The sequence below is a fragment of the Ictalurus punctatus genome, chromosome 3 (genome assembly GCF_001660625.3).
Source record: "Ictalurus punctatus breed USDA103 chromosome 3, Coco_2.0, whole genome shotgun sequence".
Classification (NCBI taxonomy): Eukaryota; Metazoa; Chordata; class Actinopteri; order Siluriformes; family Ictaluridae; genus Ictalurus; species Ictalurus punctatus.
Genome location: NC_030418.2, coordinates 30,358,881 through 30,381,049, shown reverse-complemented (window position 1 = coordinate 30,381,049; position 22,169 = coordinate 30,358,881). Strand labels below are relative to the sequence as shown.

General features: G+C 40.5%; 1 protein-coding gene across 2 annotated transcripts; it reads left to right on the top strand.

The window, feature by feature from the left end:
* The first annotated feature begins 90 nt into the window (after positions 1-90).
* LOC108262962 (protein phosphatase, Mg2+/Mn2+ dependent 1Kb) lies at positions 91-22,152 on the top strand. Of its 2 annotated transcripts, none has more exons than XM_017463320.3 (7): positions 91-205; positions 5,779-6,335; positions 8,989-9,089; positions 16,272-16,437; positions 17,247-17,391; positions 17,482-17,616; positions 18,850-22,152. In XM_017463320.3, exons 2-7 carry the CDS (start codon positions 5,896-5,898, stop codon positions 18,979-18,981), a joined length of 1,119 nt encoding a protein of 372 aa, XP_017318809.1. In that variant the 5' UTR covers positions 91-205; positions 5,779-5,895; the 3' UTR covers positions 18,982-22,152. The 2 variants fall into 2 exon arrangements, with proteins under 2 accessions (XP_017318809.1, XP_017318810.1); XM_017463321.3 differs by lacking the exon at positions 91-205 and adding an exon at positions 4,022-4,161.
* The last annotated feature ends 17 nt before the right edge of the window (positions 22,153-22,169 follow it).

Genomic DNA, 22,169 nt, shown 5'->3' with positions numbered 1-22,169 from the left:
GCATGCTAAAATAATATTAAATGATTGTGCATGGGTTTCATTGGCTGCTAAATATTTTTCCAGTGCATTGATTGGAAGATAGTCGGTTGTCCCGCCTCTGTGGGTGTGGCTAATTGTTGGCGCATACAGTAGCTCGAGCTCTTCTCGCCATTTGAGTTTGTACATAACCCCGATTAAAATTGGGTGCTCCGGATTGAGCGTGAAGGTGAGTTTATTTGTTCTTTATTCGATTCGGGATTTAACAGGAAGGATGTGATTTTAGGAAAACCGTGTGTGTAGCGTTAAAGCTGATATCTGTTGTGGTATTTAAAAAAAAAAAAAAACATGTTCGGTGTTTATTAGTATCAGGCGAAAGAGCTCAGCCATTAGTGTAGCAGGAGATTATTACAGTTTTATTAGCTGCTGAATATAAATACTGGGATATTTCTGCTCTTTTAAATTGTACTTAAGTATCTGGTACGTTAATAAACACGCGTTAGAACAGAAACAGTGGTTGTGGTGTATGGGAAAAATAATAATAAACGAGTTTGCTAATAGCTTAGCTGTAGCCGGAGTGTTGCGTCATGCGGTTTGTTATTGTGTCTCCTTCAGATATAAAGACGCTCTCTTTTTAATTTGTTTAACATTTTATCATGTTTTATCAGGAATATTTAGCATTGGTTGTGTGAATACTACTACTACTACTACTAATAATAATAATGATAATAATAATAATAATGGTGTTGTGGTTAGAGGTGAATGAAGGGGTTGGATATAAGAAGGCGGGGCAGCTCCTGGCCTCCTATAGAGAGAAGAGGCGGTGTACTGTACATACACACACATACACACACACACACACACACACACACACACACCTCTCTCACTGTACTGCGAGTTTGCGTCAGCCACGCAAAGTTTTTCCAGTTGACACATGAAAGAAATGTCTCTCTACATGGCCAAAAGTTTGTGGACACCTCACCATCACACTCAATTACATATACTGTGTATAGGTTCTTTCAGAGTGCCACAAGGTTGGGACCGAACATCTCTATGTTGTGTGTGTGTATATGTATATATATATATATATATATATATATATATATATATATATATATATATATATATATATATATATTTCCCTTCAGTGGTACAAAGAGGTCCAAACCTGTTCCCATACCGCTGTGCACAAAGCGAGCCCCATGAAGACATGGTTTGCCAGGGTTGGAGTAGAAGATCTCGAGTGTCCTTCACACAACCCTGACCTCAACCCCACTGAACTCATTTGGGATGTCATGCAGTACACCCCAGTACCTGACCTCAGTAATGCTCTTGAATGAATGAATGAATGAATGAACGTGAATCCCCACAGCCATCCTCCATAGATCTAGCTGAAAGTCTTCACAGAGGTGTGGAGGTTATGATGACGTTTAGATCTGGAATGGGATGTTTAATAAGCACGTGTGAGTGTTACGGTCAGGTGTCCATGAACTTTTGGGCATTTATTTATTTATTTATCTATCCTTTATTTAACTTGGAAGATCCGATTGAGATATCACAATCTCTTTTTCCAGGCAGACCTGGTCAAGACGGAGGCATGTAAAGTTTCACACCGAGATAATCACACAAAACAGTACCCACCAATAGAAAACAATTCATAAGAGTCAAATCAAGAAAAGCACTTACAAGACTCCTTTAACACTCCTTTAAAAGCAGTTTAAAAGTACTCTGAGGGGGTAGTATCTCTAGGTTAGCTATATTTTGCGGATCGTTCCAGGCCTAGGGAGCATAAAAAGAAAAAGCATGTTTGCCAGATTCTGAGAATTATGAGAATACCTTTGGGACTTTTAACCGAATGTGTGATTGCAATCTAGTACAGTGACCATTTGTATAAAAAGTGAAGAGATTAGAAAAATAAAAGGGCAATTTACCTAGAAGTGCAATGAGCATATACATATGCAGTTTCCTTTTATGGTGCACAAATGTCCATGCCAATGATTTATTTATATATATATATATATATATATATATATATATATATATATATATATATATATATATATATATATATATATAATTTATTTATTTTAGGGGTGTCACGAAAACTGATACTTCGGTACCAAGTCAGTACCAACATTCTTAAAACGTGATGGTACTTGTTTTTCTGCAGTAGCATAGGTACCGTTATTAATGAAGGTACCGCGGTTGCAAGTCTTCCGGAACTGAAGGGAGCAGCAAATACGCGCAAGTGTTTTAGTCAGTCCACAAGTGGTAAAGAAGAAGAAAAACACCAACAAGCACACGGGAAAAACTACAGACGTTTAGCTCCGCCCTGACTCATTAAGAGGCAGAGAGAGGAAAGCTCGTTGAGAGGAAAGGTAGCGTCGGTTTCTGGTGTGTAACCGATGCTATCGTTCATTTCAAACAAAACGAGGAAACACCTGGAATTTGGCGAAGTCTCTGAAAGACGGTCCCATATTATATTTGTTTGAGGCAGCTGGCATTGTGGCCATGAAACCAGCTAACGTTATGCTCCATGTATTGTTAGCTATAGCCTGTTATTTGTTAACGACGCGAATGCATTGCAGTGTTATAAACTACCTCCTAATGGTCCACCATGCATCGCCATTCAGCCCGTGTCCTGTCAGCAACATGTAACCTAATGTCACTAATGTTAAACTAATGCTTGTATTCAGAGTATAAGGGGGGGGTGTCTTTGAGTGTGTGTGCGCGTGTTTAGGAGTGCACCTTAGCACTTATTAGTACGTAGCACTGTTTTATTAGTCATTGTCAGACAGTATTTGATAACTAAAATATCCCTCTCTCTCTCTCTCTTTTGCCAGTATTAGCCAGAGGAGGATGTCCTCCAGAAGTGTTTAATAAAAAATTTTTTTTTTAAACCACACCGTGGTATTGAGTACTGTGTACTTTTGGTGGTATCGGTACCGACTACTAGATTTTTGGTATTGTGACATCCCTTATATATATATATATATATATATATATATATATATATATATATATATATATATATATATATATATATATATATATATATATATATATATATATATATTTATAATCTCATGGTACTCGATGACATGCTGTCTTCAGCTCCAAAGTCCCAGGTTTGGTCCTGGACAGTGTCTGTGTGGAGTTTCTGTGCATGTTCATGCGTGCCCATGTGGGACTCGTCCAGGTTTCCTCTCACCTTTCAGAAATGTGGCAGTCGGTAGATTGGTTTCTCTCGATCGTCTACATGTGTGCCTAGTGTTCCTGGGATAGGTTTAAGACCCGCCATGACCCTGATTGTGATAAAGCAGTTACTGAAAAGTGAGTCATACTTTAAGATGTTTCCAAGGCTTTAGAGCTCTTTAGCTGTGTTTTGATTTTGTGTGTTGACATATTTCTTTCTGAAATAGGACGTCAGAGTAACGTCGTGTTGAAGTGCTCGACTGATTTACAAAGCCAACGAGTGAAGAGAAAAAATTTACCAGAGTTTTGTACTCACACTTAATAACGGTGAAGCCCTGAGGGCGTATGAAGAAGAAATTGAAGAGTACCATGTTGATAAATCTCTGTCAAGAAGTCACGTAAACGGAACCTCGTACGAATTCCTCCCTGTTGAACGGGAATGAACGGGAATCCGTTCCAGTGCATGGTTTTCACGGAGCATTTTAAAAACACTCACGCCATAATAACGAACATAAAAATTCATGATGAAATCTTTGTATTTCTCTGCGCACAGCTTGTGTATGTGACCGAAAGTTCAAATCCCTTAATCGTGTCTTTCTTCGAAAGGTCTGTTTTTATCACGTTGTCATTATAAGCTGAAAGAGAGAGGGGCTGAGGCGGAAAGGTGGTGTGCTTGGCCAAAAAATAAATAAATAAAATAACTAGTATGGCAGTGTGCATGGCTTATCCAAAAGGTCAGCAATGCCTTGTTGTTCTTTGTGTTTGATAGCGGTCATGTGAGATAAAGTTAGGAACATACCAGAGGTATCAGTGTCACTTGTTTACAAGTAGCAGGTTAAAGGGTTTTCAGTGTAGTCACGCCGGCTGTACAGAGAAACGGAGGTTGCTGTGGTATGATTTGGGGCCAGAGGAAAGAGGTTGGGAAATGTTTGTGGAGTCGTAGCCAGACACTAAAGGAATGAGAACCAGTGGTAAGGAACTGAGGAGAAGGTAATAGACAGGAATGCATTTTGACACTAACTAACGTCAGTACGTTTACATGGACAACAATAATCCGATATTAACCGATTAAGACGATACTCTGATTAAGAAACTAGCATGTAAACAGCGATTATTGATGACCTTAATCCGACTAAAGTCATACTTGAAGTAAACACAAATTGAATTAAGATGTGTGCAGTCTTCCTATTTTCGTCACATTATCGATGTGTGTTACAGCCATGTACACACCTTAATCATACTATCAACGTCGTGTGAGAGTTTTCACCGCATTTTGCGACTGGACACGTACACACACGGCAGCGCTCAACTGTTTGTTGGCAAACAAGAGAGCATATCTGTGTCCAAAACCACATACTTACCTGATATATAGTAGGAGAAATACATGCATCTGAGCTACTATATAGTAGATAAGTACGCGGTTTCAGACGCAGCCCACGGCTTCAATCAGTCATCTATTTGCACGTATAGCATGACAAATAATTAACCGCACTTGAAGCTTCCGTAAAAATTAAAAATAAAAACACCCAAAACTGTATACAGTACCATAATGAAGACCAACTGTATGTCGATACGTGAGATTCTGGAGGGAACGTCGGACGGGGTGGCGCGGGGACGTAATGACGTGTGCCATTAATCGATCTATGTTCTATAACATGTAAAACCTGAACACGAAAGGAGTATTCTAAAAGCAACTCATGTAAACACCTTAATCACAATATTGTCTTATTCAGAATAAGGTCCATAATTAGATTACTGCTGTCCATATAAACATAGTCACTGATATTTTTCACCTTGCTGACGGCTTTTAAGGCTTTAGCTCAGTGAAGTAAAGTGAAGCACGGTGAAGTTTACAGGTTGCATCATTTGTGTGCCAAGAACATGCCATAAGTCTCATTTAGGCTTGCGTTTATATATAAGCATATTGAAGAAGTGAATGCCAGTTGTTACTTTAAAGAGTCTGGAGTTCTTACTGAGGACTAGATATCGGTGATATGACCTTCAGAAAAATATTCAGAACAATATTTTCTAACAATGTGTAAAACACTTTGAAAACATTTACGTCAAAAATCTAGGTTACTGATAAGAAGGTCAGGGGTTCAAGCCCTTGAGCAAGTCCCTTAACCCCCTCTTCTCCAGGGGGGCCGTATCATGGCTGACCCTGTGCTCTGACCCCAGCTTCCTAACAAGCTGGGATATGCGAAGAAAGAATTTCACTGTGTTATGTTTACGTGACAAATAAAGGCTTCTTCAGTAATTTCATTCTACTGCTTGTTTTGGCTTTTTCTGTCCTATGGTGTTTAACTCAGGAAAGGTTAAGGTATGCTTGTCTGGGTTAATTTGTTGTTTAATGTTGACTGACAAACATGTTGGAGTTTGACCTTTTAGCTGAACCTCCTCCAGTTAACAATAATGTAAGTTGTCCTTCAAAGACGAATTTATCCTCAGTGTGTATCCTCAATGACTACTAGAAGTGTCTCTGAAAAATAAAAACTGCACATTTTTTTAAATCTAAAAATCATCAGACCTCCCTTTCAGGAGGGTATGCCTGGCTCAGTTAATTTGTTTACATATTTTTAAACTGTAGGTTTTTTTTTTCTTTTTCAGGAAGCTCGTGGATTATTTCAGGAGACCGTGAGCTACGTCCTGCTGCTGTGTCTGGATCACTAGTATTTAAAAGAGCTTGTTTGGACCGTTCATTATTTCACAGTCTGTTCCTGAGCTATGTCCATGGCGGTTCTCGTGCAGCTGGCCTCGCATGGCGGGTCGCGCGTGTGCCGCAGGATGGTTCTAAACAGAGTTCGTTTTATTCAGGACAAGCTGGTGCGATTGCTGCACAGCCCGTCAGGCACCCGCGCCAGCAATTCGCGCTTTGACCCGGACAGCAGTGGACGCCCCACTACCTGGGACTCGTTTGGCATTTGGGACAATCGCATCGACGAGCCGATTCTGCTGCCATCCAGCATCCGCTACGGCAAACTCATCCCCAAAGTCAGCTTGTCCAAGGTGGGCTACGCTTCGCAGATCGGCCAGCGCAAAGAGAACGAGGACCGTTATCAGGTGTCACAAATGACCAATGACATCCTTTATTTCGCGGTGTTCGATGGCCACAGTGGCGCTCAGGCTGCTGACTTTTGCCATAAGTACATGGAGCAGTATATTAAGTGAGTGTTCCCACTGAGGTATCAGACACAAATCTCAAAACTCTGTTCCCTGCCTGCGATTGAATATTTTAGAGCTGCAACAACTAATCAATACAAACATCAGGTCGTGCTTCAGTGCCACACAAAACTCCGCTTTATGAAGTTTGTTCTTCGCGGTGTTTATTATAGAATGCTCACTTCCTCAGTCATTTGACTATTACGCCTCAGTCTGATGGTGACTGAGGTCATGTTGGGAGTAAAAGGTAACACTGACAGAAACAGTAAACTGAAGAAAGTCACTGTCGTTGACTCTGTATGTCTGCTAAAGCTAGCGTCGTCACATTGTCACGTGCCGTCGATTGGAAAGCGGCTTATACTTCCGGTTAGTAAAATAAACGCTAGTTTTTGAGATGATTTTACCTTTGAGATGATATGTACACTAGATGGTAGACTGCATAGTGTAAGTGTACAGTACGTCATTTGGGACACTACTTTGGTATTTACTCTCCAATGTGTGTTTTCGGAACAGAAGTGACTTACTGAGTAAATGTACCCCATGCCTTGGGCAGACCGACTAATCGATAATGAGATTCGTTGACAGCGATTTTCATAATCGATTATTATCGATTTTATCGATTAGTTGTTACAGCTCTAATACAGACCTGAATAACCTCTTTCCAGTAGATCAGTCATTGTTTTTATATATATTCATATATATATATATATATATATATATATATATATATATATATATATATATATATATATATTCATATATTCATGTATATATATATATATATATATATATATATATATATATATATATATATATATATATATATATATATATATATATATATACACAGTGAGGGAAAAAAGTATTTGATCCCCTTCTGATTTTGTACGTTTGCCCACTGACAAAGAAATGATCAGTCTTAATGGTAGTTGTATTTGAACACTGAGAGACAGAATAACAACAAAAAAATCCAGAAAAACGCATGTCAAAAATTTTATAAATTAATTTGCATTTTAATGAGGGAAAAAAGTATTTGACCCCCTCTCAGTCAGAAAGATTTCTGGCTCCCAGGTGTCTTTTATACAGGTTACGAGCTGAGATTAGGAGCACACTCTTAAAGGGAGTGCTCCTAATATCAGTTTGTTACCTGTATAAAAGACACCTGTCCACTGAAGCAATCAATCAATCAGATTCCAAACTCTCCACCATGGCCAAGACCAAAGAGCTCCCCAAGGATGTCAGGGACAAGACTGTAGACCTACACAAGTCTGGAATGGGCTACAAGACCATTGCCAAGCAGCTTGGTGAGAAGGGGACAACAGTTGGTGCGATTATTCGCAAATGGAAGAAGCACAAAAGAACTGTCAATCTCCCTCGGCCTGGGGCTCCATGCAAGATCTCACCTCGTGGAGTTGCATTGATCATGAGAACAGTGAGGAATCAGCCCAGAACTACACGGGAGGATGTTGTCAATGATCTCAAGGCAGCTGGGACCATAGTCACCAAGAAAACAATTGGTAACACACTACGCCGTGAAGGACTGAAATCCTGCAGCACGCGCAAGGTCTGCTGCTCAAGAAAGCACATATACATGCCCGTCTGAAGTTTGTCAATGAACATCTGAATGATTCAGAGGACAACTGGGTGAAAGTGTTGAGGTCAGATGAGACCAAAATGGAGCTCTTTGGCATCAACTCAACTCACCGTGTTTGGAGGAGGAGGAATGTTGCCTATGACCCCTGGAACACCATCCCCACTGTCAAACATGGAGGTGGAAACATTATGCTTTGGGGGTGTTTTTCTGCTAAGGGGACAGGACAACTTCACCGCATCAAAGGGACGATGGACGGGGCCATGTACCGTCAAATCTTGGGTGAAAACCTCCTTCCCTCAGACAGGGCATTGAAAATGGGTCATGGATGGGCATTCCAGCATGACAATGACCCAAAACACACGGCCAAGGCAACAAAGGAGTGGCTCAAGAAGAAGCACATTAAGGTCCTGGAGTGACCTAGGCAGTCTCCAGACCTAAATCCCATAGAAAATCTGTGCTGGGAGCTGAAGGTTCGAGTTGCCAAACGTCAGCCTCGAAACCTTAATGACTTGGAGATGATCTGCAAAGAGGAGTGGGACAAAATCCCTCCTGAGATGTGTGCAAACCTGGTGGCCAACTACAAGAAACGTCTGACCTCTGTGATTGTCAACAAGGGTTTATAAACCAAGTACTAAGTCATGTTTTGCAGAGGGGTCAAATACTTATTTCCCTCATTAAAATGCAAATCAATTTATAACATTTTTGACGTGCGTTTTTCTGGATTTTTTTGTTGTTATTCTGTCTCTCACTGTTCAAATAAATCTACCATTAAAATTATAGACGGATCATTTCTTTGTCAGTGGGCAAACGGATAAAATCAGCAGGGGATCAAATACTTTTTTCCCTCACTGTATATATATATATATATATATATATATATATATATATATATGTGTGTGTGTGTGTGTGTGTGTGTGTGTGTGTGTGTGTGTGTGTGTGTGTGTATGTATGTATGTATGTATGTATGTGTGTATGTATGTGTGTATGTATATGTGTGTGTGTATGACCTGAAGCACTGTGTTGATGTAGACTCATAGCACTGTGTTTAATTCACTTGTTTACAGAGAGCTCGTGGCAAAAGAGGACAACCTAGAAGTCGTCCTGACAAACGCGTTTCTAAACGTGGACGAAGCATTAGCGAAGCACCTTAACTTCAGTGCAGATGGTAGGTAACCTCACTGCTGTTTAATCTGCTGGAGTGGGATTTCAGGTTGAGAGATTAGTGTGGATACTGTAGTTAACCAGTTTAGGTCTCCTGCTTAATACAGTGCTATATAGATGCACCTCGTTATGCCGTAGGAGTTCATTTATTACATTTACAGTCACTTTCATAAATGTTTGGACACAGATTAAGTTATTTTTTATTTTAGCTGTCTACCACAGTATATAGAAGTTAAAATTAAACAATGAAGAAAATTGCAGACTTTCAGCTTTAATTTGGGGGTATGTACATCCAAATCAGGTGAACACTATAGAAATTACCATGCTTTATATATATATATATATATAAATATATATAAATATATATATATATATATATATATATATATATAATATATATATAATATATATATATATATATATAATATAATATATATAATATATATATAATTTTTTTTTTATTTATTTTTTTTTAAGAACTATTGCTTGGACAGTTGGCTTCTCACCTACAAGTAAGCAGAAAACATCAGGGAGACAGCAAAAACATCATTAGGTGTTGCCAATCTTGTACATTCTTTAAAAGAAAGAATGCACTAGTGAGCTCGGGAACACCAAAAGGCCCGGATGACCACAGAAAACAGTTGTGGTGAATGAGAGAAGAATTCTTTCCCGTTTGAACAAAACCCCCTTCATAACAGTTGGCTATATCAAGAACACCCTCCAGGAAGTAGGCATATCTGTGTCAAAGCCAACAATCAAAAGAAGAGTTCACCTGAGTAAATATTGATGGTTTAAGACAAGCTCTAAACAAGCCTCAAAAAAAGGAAGACCAGATTAGAAAACAAAACAACATACAATATACAGTTCTGGAACAACGCCCTATGAACAGATCAGATAAAGTTCAACTTGTCCCAGAATGATGGGAAGAGAAGTGTATGGAGAAGGGAAGGAACTGCTCATGATCCAAAGCATACCACCTCATCTTATGGCGTGGGTGTGTACGGCTGCCGAAGGAATTGGTTCTCTTGTGTGTATTGATGCTGTGACTGCTGACAAAAGCAGCAGAGCAAACTCTACCATGTATAGGACTATATTATCTGCTCAGATTTAGTTAAATGCTTCAAAACTCATTGGACGGCGCTTCACAGTGCAATACGATGACCCGAAGCATAGTTTGAAGGCAACCCGAGACATATTTAAGACAAAAAAGTGACATTTCCAGCAATGGCCAAGACCTGAACCCAGTTGAGCATGCAATTCACAAATGCCCCGAGATAAACAGTAAAGGCCTGAAAGAACATCACTCGGGCAGAAACCCAGTGTCTGGTGATGTCTATGGGTTCCAGACTTCAGGCAGGGATTGACTGCAAAGGATTTGTAACAAGTATTTAAAATAACAATTTAATTTCTGGTTGTGAGTTTATCTAATTACTTTTGGTCCCATAAAATGGAGGACAACGTAAAGTGCAGTAACTCCTACACCGTTCACCCAGTTCGGATGTAAATACCCTCAAATTAAAGCTGAAAGTCTTTAATCGATAAACAATCATTGAATTGCAACTTCTGTATATGGTAGACAGCTGAAATAACACCTTGTAAGTGTCCATATATTTATGGACCTGGCTGTAGATTCCCTGACGCGATGGCCGAAGAAATTTCGTGACCCTAATAATGTAGTGTGTACTGTATATGTCAATGCATCTAGTGTCTATTTGTATGTGACTTGCCTAAAAATCTCCAACAAAGTATTTTTAGATTGAGTTTAACATGGCATTTTTAAAATTCTGATTAGACAACAACAACAAAAAGCCACCTATACTTTTACCCTAATCAAGAAATCCAAATTTGCATATTAAAACAGGATGATAATAATGTCATATTCAAGTTAAGTATTTATTATTATTATTATTATTATTATTATTATTATTATTATTATTATTATTAAAATGAGTAATAAATATTAAAGTTATGGGAAATATTTTCCCATAACAGCATGTGTTGTTTGGAAGTCTTTTATTTCTCTTATACCACAGCAAATTGTGATGATCTTTAATGAATACAAACGTGGGCACTGTGTGTGTGTGTGTGTGTGTGTGTGTGTGTGTGTGTGTGTGTGTGTGTGTGTGTGTGTGTGTATATACACAGACATAATCTGTTCATAGTTAGTATAGTCATTTAATTATGTGGAACATCAACAAGTTATTACCTGTTATCACTTGTGATATGGCAGCTGTAAACAGTTTACACCTTCTGTTGGTCCTCTCCATACCCTCCCCCCAACCCCCAGTCTTGAAATTGAAAAATTTTCAGCTTATTCATTGTTACAGAGAAACTATAAAGCCCTCCATACTGAGGACTCTCCTGTATATGACAGCTTAAGAAAAACATAAGGGAACAGCTTTACCACTGACACTGGAGACTCCTTCCATAAAATCTAAATAAACCTTTGTATATCAGCCAGAACTACAATACCGTTAATAAACCTTCTGACAAGTCAGATTCGAGAATTCAACAGCGCTGTGGTATAAGACTTATAAAAAACACCTGAACGCCGTCATGTGTTCAACTCCGATTTCTTCACTGACCAATTCAGTGGCAATTTTCAACCAGTCTCACTTGGAGTAATTCCCACCAGAAGGGTTTAATGAATGAATGCACTAGTTTTATAGTTAAACAGTAGTTGAATTGGTACATCCTGAAAAGAAATAAAAAAGCCTGCTCAGTGATGCATAGGCAAAGCTTCTGCTTTTGCTGTTTGGGTTCACACTGTTGTCCTTTCTCACAAATGCTGTGAACGCTATGTTTAGAATAGTGTATATATAGTGTAGAATAGTGTACTGTGTGGCCCGATCATGGCCTTGGTGCCTGCAATGTACAACCTTGCCCTTTGTGTGTGTGTGCGTGTTATGACAGCTTCGGAACCAGCTAAGAACCCATAAGAGCGGCAGCTCCGCGCTACCTTTTTGGAAGGCGAGGAGCTAGATTGGTCCAGCGGGTCCTTGCGTGGGCTTCTGGAAGGTTCCTCAACTTTCTCTCCCTTTCTTTCTGAATCTCTCTCTTCCTCCAAGTCTCTCCTAGCTACTTCCTTTTTGTCCACACATAACTGGAAAACACAAAAACGACTAAAGTGCTGACTAAAGATGTGTTAAGGGTTTGTTGTGTTTGTCAACACACAATGGATACTGAAGAAAGAAACTGCACTTACTTGTTAGTTTATTAGATACATTTACGCTATACAATAGATATAAAAAGTCTACACACCCCTCTTTTTTGTGAGAAAACATCTGAAATCATGTCAGACCTTTTTTTTCCCCACTTTGGATACAAAATAGAAACCATCGAAACTCAAATGAAAAGCAAATAGAAACGGTTTAGGCAGGAAAAAAGAAAAAATTTAAATAACCTGGTTGCACAAGTGTGCACACCCGTTTATAATGGGGCATGTGACTGTGCTCCGAATTAACCAATGACATTCAAACACATGTTCAAAATCAGAAGTAATTATCATACACCTGTCATCAATGAAGTGATTCTGATTAATCCCAAATAAAGGTCAGCTGTTTCTGTACGATTTTCTAAACATCTTGGTTTCATCTGAGTGCTGAAGACATGGGACACAAAGAGCTTATAAAGCCTGTATGGGATCTCATTGTTGGGTTTGAAATTAAAAGGTGAACATGAGTCAATAGATCGGATCAGCTTTCATTTCCTAATATTTACATGTAGAACATGGCACCTTTTTGTTTGAACCCATCCATTTTTTTTAAGTCATCAGAAATATCAGGAAATGTGACTGACTGGTGTTTCTTGTTGTCCAAGTGTGTGCTGTTCGATTGATTGTTTACTACTGTTTACTATTGTCTACTATTGGTTTGAGCCCTGGGTTTCTCCTGTGATGACTGCATTTGTTTAAAAAGGATAAACCGACATGAAGTCCAGAGAGCTGTCTATGGGAGAAAAGCAAGTGATTCTGAAGCCGAGAAAAGAAGGAAAATCAATGCGAGTAAGACCGTTGGGCATAACCAATACTGTAGTTTTAAATGTGTCAAAATCTTGGATCTTTTAATGGGACCATTCAGACCTTTCACATTCCAACTTAGGAATCTGATCGAGCTTCGGGTATTTTCCATCAATTTAGATTAATACAGAATGGAGTACAGAGAGGTTGATATCAATAGGAAAGGGGGGGGACAGCATCCCTCCCCGCCTCCCACCCCACCCTCTCCACTCTGAACATCAGTTAACTTCTCTCCATTCCCAAACAATGTAGGCAGAACCCTACAACACTGGAACATCTGATACTTGTAAACCATACCTATTCTTGTTGTGTGAAGTCACTCCCGAGCATAAAAGGTGCCACAATGACCATGTATCTCAGACAACCTATAGATTCACATGGAAACTGATATAGTTGCCTATACCTGTGTAGTTTTACAGTCACATTACAGGTATTAATAAATTGGTTAACTGTCATGTAGGCAGATTAAGATGGAGGATACCGTTCATTAAACCATAGTTGCGCTTTTTGGGGACAGTCGAATTGCAGCCGCTCATCACCAAGGTCTATCCAAAGGCGAGCAGGGTATCTGAGAGAAAACCACACATTTCTCTCATGCAAGATGTTTGTCACCGCAGTGAAGGCCGCCCTCCTCTTAGCGACACTAGAGTTGAAGTCAGGAAAGATGAAGACCTTAGGGCCCTGATGGAAAAGTCGATTCCAATTCCCACATCGAACAACTTTTTCTCTGTCGTGAAAGTAGTGAAACCGCACAATCATCACTTTGGGCCTTTGATTCTCTCGCTCCTCTGAGGGCGTGGGGCCAATACGGTGCGCTCTATCCAGCAATGGAGCGGTCGGAAAGATTTCCGAGCCGATGACATCCCAGAAAAATTTTGACATAAACGTTACCGGATTGCTCCCTCCTTCTCGTTCCGGAATACCGACGACCCGGAGATTGCAGAGCCGAGAGCGGGACTCCAGGTCCTCCATTTTATCGGTGAGTTGTTTGTTAGCCGAAGTTAGCTTTAGCACCGTCTGTTTCAGTGCTACAATGCGGCCACTGTAATTATTCAGGTGCTGGTCAAGCTCGTCAATACACCGTCCTTGTGATTTAATGCCCGATTTAAAATTCTCAAACCGGGGCCAGAGCTGAATCAATAGCTGCTTTCACCTGTACTGTGTTGGTAGATGATTAAAGTGGTGCGGAGATTTTCCAAGTCCAGCGGTAGCTTGTCGCCATGACTCGTCATGCTAGGTGAAGATTTAGATTTCCGTAGTCTTTCAGAAGCCATAAGTCCTTTCTGGTTATAATTGTAGACCGAGTAATTGAAAATGAACGCACCAAATGTCTTAGAAATATTCAGGTTGCCTGAAAAGCACAATTAAGAGAGAAAATGCTCGGGAGCTCACTCCACGCATGCCTTCTCACTCACATGCTCAGCCGGACTCCCGAGCATAACCAATACTAACAATTTGGAATGTCCTGAAAAAGAAAGAAACCACTGGTGTACTAACAATTAGTCATCTAGCAGGTCGGCCAAGGAAAACAACAGCAGCTGATGACAAACACCAACTGTGAAGAAAAACCCCAAAACAACAGTGTCATCACCAACAACCTCCACAGGCGTGAATGTATCACAATCCACCATTTGACTAAGACTTCAAGAGCAGAAATATTGAGGCCATACCACAAGATGCAAACCACTCATCAGAAGTAAGAATCAGAAAGCCAGACTGGAATTTGCAAAGAAATAGAGAGATGACTTACACGTTTAGGAACAGAGATTAACCTCTGTGAAAGTGATGGAAAGACCAAACTGTGGCAAAGGAAAGAATCTGCTCATGATCCAAAATATACAAGCTCATCTGTGAAACATGGTGGAGGTAGTGTCATGGCTTGGGCTTGCATGGCTGCTTCTGGAACAGCCTCACTAGTCTTTATTGATGATGTACCTCATGATGGTAGCAGCAGAATGAATTCAGAGGTTTACAGAAATAATGTGTCTGACAATTTACAGAGAAATTCACCCAGTCTAATTGGGAGGAACTTTATCATGCAGGGGGAAGAAATGTAAGGTTTTAGATTGGACAAAGTCAGTCACCAGACCGTGACCCAGTTGAGCAGCATTTCACCTCCTGAAGAGAAGACTGAGGGGAGAAAATTCCCGAAACACGCAACAACTGAAGAAATATGTAACAGTTTGGTGATGTCAGTGAGTCACCAGCTTGCTGGAGTTATAGCAATCTGTTCCTATTATTTTGCCCAGCTTAAAATTGGATGCTCAGGAAATGAGAGTGATCGTCTCATATTCATCTTATGATCTCAAACCCAAATGTTTTCGGTGTAGAACAAAAACAAAAGAATTGGCCCGCTGTTCTAATACTTTCTAATACGTACGTACACACCCATATGTATGGACACCCCTCCTAACTATTGAGATCAGGTATTTCAGCCACACCCATTGCTAACAAGTGCATAAAAACCAGCACATAGCCAGTTCCCTACCGAAACCTCAGAAAGTGCAAATGTTTCTATTAAAACAAACCCCACTGCCCTTGAAAGTGCATTAGACTATAAGACTTCGTCAGCTAATAGCTCACCTTACATAATTTATGCCGTATTATGTTGAACTTGTTTCACTACTCATTGCTTTTTTTCCCATCACGCTTACAAGGTCACTTATTGTGTTGGGTAAAGAACAGGAAGTTTAAATAGATCATTTTCTACTACAGCTGCACACGTTTATTGATCGAGTAAGAAACTCTCATTCGTCCTCTCAAACCCTCGTTCCTCTGCAGTTTGGCATGCTATACTTGATTTCATGTTCTTTTCTTTCTCTCATTCATTTGCTCTGCCAAAAATACTGTTTTATCCTGCATGTGTAATGTTTTTTTTTTTTTCCCCCCCCATCCTCTCTTTTGGAAGTATCCCTGAACATTTCCTCTCTCCTAGTATTTTTCTATGGAGTTCATCAAAGCTGTGTGTGACAGAGAGTTGCGACCTGTGTGAATACAACAGTGTGTGTAAATACAACAGTGTTGTTGATGTGTGTTTGTATGTCTCTACACTGCAGTAACACTCAGTGAGTGCATGGTTTTTTACATCATGCCGTGTTCAGTGCAACGTTATTGTGTGTCCCACCGTCTCGGGTTTAACTCTTGGGCTCTCTCTTTGGTGCGTTACAGCCTCTGTGCTATGCGCAGGCACTACGGCTACGGTGGCGCTGCTGCGGGACGGCATCGAACTGGTGGTGGCCAGCGTGGGAGACAGTCGTGCCATGCTCTGCCGGAAGGGCAAAGCACTTAAACTCACCGTGGACCACACACCTGAGAGGAAGGATGAGAAAGAGAGGTGAGGGATGGCCACCGATGCCACATGCGATAGTTCATTCCATTATAAAGGCAATTTTTATTCACCTTTTAATAGTATATACAGTGCTGCACTCTTATAAACAGATCCACCATTTCCCCACTTACAACTTGTGTCTAAGATCTGTAAAACCTGTAAATAGCCTAACATTAAACAGTGACACGTAGACCTATAGTACAAAGCAATTTAACCTAATATCAAACATGACAGTTTTTCCTAATCTACCCTATCACTCTGTGTATATTAGGGGTGTAGCACAATTCCTGTATATGTTTAGTGTTGCAAATATCCATATTTGAACCTCCTATTCATACATGCACTTGTATTTGTTTCAAACACACTATATGACTATATGAATAATTTATTTGGTAGGTGGAGCTAAAACAGTTTATACCCAAGTCTCACATTTGCGTCAGTGAATAAGATCAATTGGATACTGTATGTACCTATGAACTACTGCTGCAACCATGAGACTATCCTGTGCTCATCCCAGGACTCTTGCATATCTCAGGAGTCACCTAATTTCAATTAGGCTACACTGTTACTATCCTATAGACTATTGCGTCTTAGCTGCTGAAAAAACGTGTTTAATTGTTTTTACTTGACTAAGCAGATGCAATTTACGAGGGTGCATCTTGTACTTGAAAATACAATAATATTCTGTTTAAATATTTTACTACTTGTCCTGATTTGCATTTTGTAATAGCACAACATCTCCTGATGAAGAAGCCTTTCAATGCTTTTTATGATTATTATAGTAATTTTTTTGATTGATTGCCCATGTGTGGTAGGATCCGTAAGAGTGGAGGTTTCGTGACGTGGAACAGTCTGGGCCAACCTCATGTAAACGGGCGACTGGCCATGACGCGGAGCATCGGAGACTTTGACCTGAAAAACGCCGGCGTCGTCGCGGAACCAGAGACCAAGCGGATTTCAGTGAGTGAAATTTACTGCAGAAATCGTTTAATGATGAAATGCATCAGCTGAAGTGCGTGTTTAACTGAGCGACTGTACTGCTCTGTGCAGTTACATCACGTACACGACGCCTTCCTCGCACTCACCACAGACGGCATCAACTTCATCATGAACAGCCAGGAGATCTGTGACGTCATCAACCAGTGCCACGACCCAAAAGAGGCAGCACAGCGTCTCTCTGAACAGGTACGGGCCTGAGGACAGAGAGAGGAATCAGTGTTCACAGCACTGTCTGTTCATCTAATGCATTACTTCTCACTTGAGCCAGATTTGGTATGTGACTGTAGCTGCCATGAAAAACCTAGAAAAACCTTCACAGATGTCACATCTGATCGGTTACTAAACAGAGTAAGATGCATTTACCATTTTAGGGTCACATTTACCATATCTGTTGTAAATGGAAGATTTAATCATGCGTTCATCCATAGTAAGTGCTTTATCTTGGTCATGAAAACTGGGGTTTAATTGATTAAGTTCATTACAAAATGTTACTGGTGGCGACAATAACTGTGAGCAGGCGGGATTGGTCAGAATTCCTTACTAAATGGGGTGTTTTGGTCAGTATTCCATCTAGAGCTAGTGGGTTTGGTCAGTATTCTTCCTCGGGTGGGTAGAATTGGTTAGAATTCCTTCTGGAGCAGGCAGGATCGGTTGGACTTCCTTCGGGATAGGTCGGAGTTCCTTCGGGAGTGGGCGGGATCGGTCGGAGTTCCTTCTGGAGCAGGCGGGAGCGGTCAGAGTTCCTTCGGGAGTGGGCGGGATTCCTTCGGGAAGGGGCGGGATCGGTCGGAGTTCCTCCTGGAGCAGGCGGGAGCGGTCAGAGTTCCTTCGGGAGTGGGCAGGATTCCTTCGGGAGCGGGCGGGAGCGGTCGGGACCGGTCGGAGTTCCTTTGGAGGAGGTCGGCGTTCCTTCGGGAGCGGGCGGGATCGGTCGGAGTTCCTTCAGGAGTGGGCGAAATTCCTTCGGGAGTGGGAGGAATTCCTTCGGGAGCGGGCGAGATTGGTCAGAGTCGTCGTAGTATACTAGCTGCTGAGTTGATATCCCTACAGCAATGAGTAATGAGTGTGTTAATCAACTTGCCTATGCAACCCCTAACGGCACTATAAGTTAATACTAGTTTTTCCATTAATTGTTTACAAATAAATTCAAAGTAATATTTTCTTTCTTATTCATACCTTATCAGATATTTCTGCTGAAGCCAGATTTTCTATGGTGTCTGAATTTTTCGGACATTTGAGACACTAAAAAGCTTTTTCAATGTTTGTATTATGTTTTAGTCACACAGCTTTCTCAGACTAACTGTTACTGGAAACACCAGATATCTAATGTTGTATCAACACCATGGCGCGCTCTCTCTCTCTCTCTCTCTCTCTCTCTCTCTCTCTCTCTCTCTCTCTCTCTCTCTCTCTCTCTTTCAGGCCTTGCAGTACGGTGCAGAGGACAACAGCACGGTCATCGTGGTGCCGTTCGGCGCGTGGGGTAAACACAAGAGCTCAGACGTGAGCTTCTCCTTCAGCCGCAGCTTTGTGTCCAGCGGCCGCTGGGCATGAGTGACTAAAGGACAGACTGAAAGGGAGAGAGGGAGGAGGAGGAGATGGGGGTGTTTGAACAAATCGGTGGACCAGGTGGGAGGAGGATCCCAGAGTTCAACAATTCAAGGGTGTTATGGGAACAGAAAGAAAAGACTGACGTTTAGACGAGGACCCGGTTCATAACTTCGTAGTTCTGATGAGAGACATTGAAGCAATTTGTGTGAACAATACCGTATTAGGAATATTCCAGTGTACAGCAGATCTGCTTCCCTGAAGAAAAGCAGCGCTTTAGTTTCCAGTATGTGCGCCCTAATCAGTGTTTCTAAAAGAGAACAAGACCAGTAACGGCACGTGGCCCGTCGTTTGCCGTATCAACGGTTGTCTAGTTTTACCTCTGAATATTGTAAAGTGTGTATATTTTATAACTGTGAATAGAAGGTAGTTTTTTGACTTGCAAGCATGTTTGATGGGTCAAGTACACTTGCACTTTGTCACGCTGATTCTCGGTAGCTCTTGCTTCCATGGCTTAAAGTGCTTCTCTGTCATTTCGAAGCTTCGATTGTCCAGACATATTGGACGCGCTAGTGGCCGTGACCTTGAGTTATTTTTTTTATAAATGAGTTATGTCAGTAGCACTACTCTGTACAAACCTGTTACAGCATTCCTTCAATAATAAGATTTTGTTTTTTAAAGAGCCCAACTATAACACTGTACTAGGATACTAGTAAACCAAACAAAAACGTAGATGCTCCTGTATCTGCATCACAGCTGTTAAATTCACGTAGACCCCTCCGTGATGTTTTATTCACACTGAGCATTTCTTGCTGAGCGAATAGGTACAAACAGCGTGATGTTGCACTTATCCAGGGGCAGCTGCTAAACGTTTGATCATCTTAAAGGTGCAGGCAGCTGTTTTTGTTTTTTTTGGGGTTTTTTTAAAAACATTTTATATTCTCACATTTCCGCAGCTGTCACTTTGTTATCCACTAGTCGCAGCCGGAAGTGCTTGATGTATGCAAACACGACAGTGAAATGAAAAAGATCATTTTTCATTTAAAAAAAAATCCCCAACTTCCACCAGGATTCAGATGTTTTAGCCAAGATTGAGTGCACATGTGGTTTTGGGGGGGTGTTTTTGCAGGCAACTTGGGTAGCTCCTGCTACCTTCTGACAAAATCGCTCAACTGTTCAAAACTGTTCCGTCTCACAATAAAGTTAATCTGGATCACTGTTAGCACAACGTTCTACTCATCTAGTGCCTTTTTGTTTCAGTGGTTAACTCTCCCCATGCAAGCACAGTGATTTGATAGTTTAAAACACTAATATAGACTCGTTAAAAATACAGACTTATAGCTTGAGCTCGTACACAAACACTTTTGTAAGAGAACGGTCCTCATAAGCGTATTTGGTACAGGTTTGTTTTTTACTGTATGTTTTGTATATAATAATATTTATATATTTTGATGTTCAAGAAATATATATATATATATATATATATATATATATATATATATATATATATATATATATAATATATATATATACACACACACACACACTGTTGTATAGATGTGAAGATGTTTCTGACTTTATTAAATTGTAATAGACTGTAACAGTGACTCAGTTCTGGATTGGGACCCTCTTATATGTTTTGGTACAAAAAAAAAACAGCTTCACCCTGGAATCTGCATACACAATGTTTTACAAACAGATATTTATTTTTGGTGTCCATTTTTGTTGTTTTCTTATATACAGGTCATTTATGATGTTTAGAAATAGACGACGAATGTGACTGGTATTGATGTTTAATCCAAAACTGACCAGCTACCTTCTGCCAAAACACAGTCTGAGCTGGACAGACTAACCAACTGATTAGTTAGTTTTCAGTTTGCTTATTACGTCACTAAAACGATCAATACATGTTTTAGATTGCTCAAGAGGTGCACCAGAAAAGGGCTCAATCTCTTGTTAGGAGATCGTGAGCTGGAATCCAGAGGCTGACGCGGCCTCTCTGTGGCCAGGTGTCCAAGAGAGCACAGTTGGATGGTGTCAAATAGAAAGGACACTGGTCAGTCAGTCATGGGCATCTGTGAGCTCATGTATGCAGAAGAGGGCAGATAGCGCTTTCCTCCTCTGAATGTGTTGCACTGCCCTGTGACGCAGCAGTTCAGACGGAAGCTTGGAGGAAGGATGTGTCATGTGTCAGTGTTACACCTTCCCCGGGTTGTAGCTGTTCTATGATAGAGAAGAGCTGGCTAGTGACTGGGAATTGGACAAGACCAAATTAGGTAGAAAGGAGTGGAGTGGGGGGGGGATGGGGGTGACAACTGATGATGAAGGATCAGTATCAGAAAGTTCAAACTTCATAAGTGTTTCCTTTCTACAAATACATAGCAGCCAGCACGGATGGTCTACCAGTGTTTTGGCAGCTGGTAACTTTTCAGACCAAGCTTGTTTGTTATATGTCTTTAGTGTTTTTCCCCCATTTTACTGTTCCTGCTTCCTCTCGGAGCCCTCGGTACTAAACATACATCCGCTCTATACATTTAATGCACAGTCTAACTGGTAGAGTGTTTAATGCGATGCCCGCTCTACTATTGATTTTAGGAAGCTTCGTCCAGTTCAGATCAATCTCAAACCCTTTCGATTTTAACTGATTGTTTTAGATCAGGGGGAAATGTGCGGGAATCAACTAATCATCCCTACTCTGTCATCATTATCATCACTCCATGCTCTGTTGAAATAAAATATGAACATTTGAAGAAAAGTGTGAGACAGTCACTGTGCCTTTCACTGTTCTGCTGTTGTATGGACATGTTTCTTACTTATACTGCAAAAACTGTGTTTGTGCAGCTTTATTTACTTGTGAATAAAGTTTCAGCAGAAACAGGAATGTAACATTTATTGCTGACTTTAAGTGTTTTTAAAAATTTATTTCACATTTTAGTTCAATTCGGTTTTATTTGTATATGACCGTGGGTGTTCCGGTTTGGGTCCAGCAGGGTGCGCTGTTGCAGACTTTAATCTGTTAATATGACCACATTAAAGCAGGCTCCAAATCCTGCAGAAACTCATTTCTCTCTATAGTGAGCAGTTTAGTGTTTGTTTAAACTAAGGAATTAACCAGAGTCTCTGTTTTGTAAGAAACATTAATCATCTGTGTCTAATAAAGTGAAATATTCAGTGAAATTTTGCTTCACGTAGTG

Excerpts from the sequence above, each read along its gene's own strand:
- LOC108262962 (XM_017463320.3), top strand. The coding sequence starts at position 5,896 with ATGTCCATGGCGGTTCTCGTGCAGCTGGCCTCGCATGGCGGGTCGCGC. Across the intron at positions 17,392-17,481 it reads CAGAGACCAAGCGGATTTCA|TTACATCACGTACACGACGC; the intron begins GTGAGTGAAATT and ends TGCTCTGTGCAG. Across the intron at positions 17,617-18,849 it reads CACAGCGTCTCTCTGAACAG|GCCTTGCAGTACGGTGCAGA; the intron begins GTACGGGCCTGA and ends TCTCTCTTTCAG.